Source organism: Camelina sativa, chromosome 18 (assembly GCF_000633955.1).
Source record: "Camelina sativa cultivar DH55 chromosome 18, Cs, whole genome shotgun sequence".
NCBI lineage: Eukaryota > Viridiplantae > Streptophyta > Magnoliopsida > Brassicales > Brassicaceae > Camelina > Camelina sativa.
Genome location: NC_025702.1, coordinates 8,929,524 through 8,931,133, shown reverse-complemented (window position 1 = coordinate 8,931,133; position 1,610 = coordinate 8,929,524). Strand labels below are relative to the sequence as shown.

General features: G+C 42.7%; 1 protein-coding gene across 1 annotated transcript; it reads left to right on the top strand.

The window, feature by feature from the left end:
• LOC104763269 lies at positions 705-1,211 on the top strand. Its single transcript, XM_010486666.1, has one exon. It carries the CDS (start codon positions 705-707, stop codon positions 1,209-1,211), a length of 507 nt encoding a protein of 168 aa, XP_010484968.1.

The following is a 1,610-nucleotide window of genomic DNA, read 5'->3' as shown; positions in this document are numbered from 1 at the left end:
GAGTGTCGAGGGAAGAAATCAAATCGGAACACTCCACCGGCAACATCGATTCATCAAATCCGTTTGTTGATCAAAGCCATCGTTATCATTATCTCCATGGTTTAGAGTTGATCAAATCCGGTTATCATCAAATCCGTCTATTGATCAATCCTTCGTTATCATCGAATTCGTGGTTAAATGATGCTTCAATCTTTGTGAAAAGAGAACTTAATTCATCATGCTTCAATCTTTGTGAAAAGAGAACCTAATTCATGATGCTTCAATCTTTCAGAGGAAGGTCCGTCGTGTTAATGTAAAACCTCAAGTCCAACAACAAGGCAAGTCCCAAGCCCCATATCAAGGTCAACATCGAAGTCACAACTAGCCAATGTGCACAGTCCTTCACTGCAACCATCCCTGCAACCGAAGAAGACAAAAACACAGGTTACACAAAAGGAACAGTAGACCAAACCTGATGACTCTCTGAACATTGTACTATCAAACCGTTTTAATCCCATCCTATCAGAAGAGAGTAGTTAGATGATTGACAAATGTAAAAAGATCCTACATTGTATCAAGGATCTAGAATGTTCCTAAGTAGTATAAGTATCAACACAATGTATCATATGAAGTTAAGCTTGAGATATCAATAAAAGTCTACTTAGCTCAAATTCCTCTTTTATTCACATGGTATCAGAGCTTTTTAAACCTTAACAGGTGCTGTCATGGCAGAAGGTTCTGGTTCCTATCCGTTTCCGTCCACTCTTCATGTTGCTAGTTCCGTTACCATCAAACTGAGTGATAGTAACTATCTCCTCTGGAAAACCCAGTTCGAGTCGCTGCTTCGGTGTCAAAAGCTTCTTGGTTTTGTCCATGGGTCAGTCCCGAAACCCCCACCGGTTATAGTCACTAACACTAACAATCATGCTGTCGAAGCTCCAAATCCGGCGTATGAAGACTGGATCTGCATGGACGAGCTCATCAAGTCTTGGATTTTTGGTACACTCACTGAAGAGGTGCTCGGTCTCTTTCACGCCTTACCCACCTCTCAAGATGTCTGGTTGTCCCTTGCTGGCAATTTTAACAAGAGTTCTGTTGCACGGGAATTTGATCTCCGCCATCGCCTTCAACTCCTGAACATCAAAGGTATAACCTTTACTGATTACTGTCATGAGTTCCAGGCTGTATGTGATAATTTGAGTTCCATTGGAAACCGGTCGATGAAAACATGAAGATTTTTACTTTGCTTAATGGGCTGGGCCATGAATACGACCCAATAACGATGGTTCTTCAAAGCTCGATGTCTTTTACTCCAGCCCCAACTTTTAACGATGTCGTTTTGGAGATTTCTGACTACGATTCGAAGCTCCGGTCGTATGAGACTCCCTCTAATGTCTCACCTCATCTTGCTTTTCATACTCACCGAGGGGGATACTCTAGGTCAGGACGGCGGAGTCGTGGTAACAATCGAGGTCACGGTGGCTACTCCACTCGTGGCTGCGGCTTCTCCTAACAAGTAAGCTCCTCTAGCTGGAATCAATCTGGTAATTCTTCTTCTCGTCCTGTAAGTCAAATTTGTGGTCGTACTGGTCATGTTACCCTCAAATGTTGGAATCGCTTTGATAATTCCT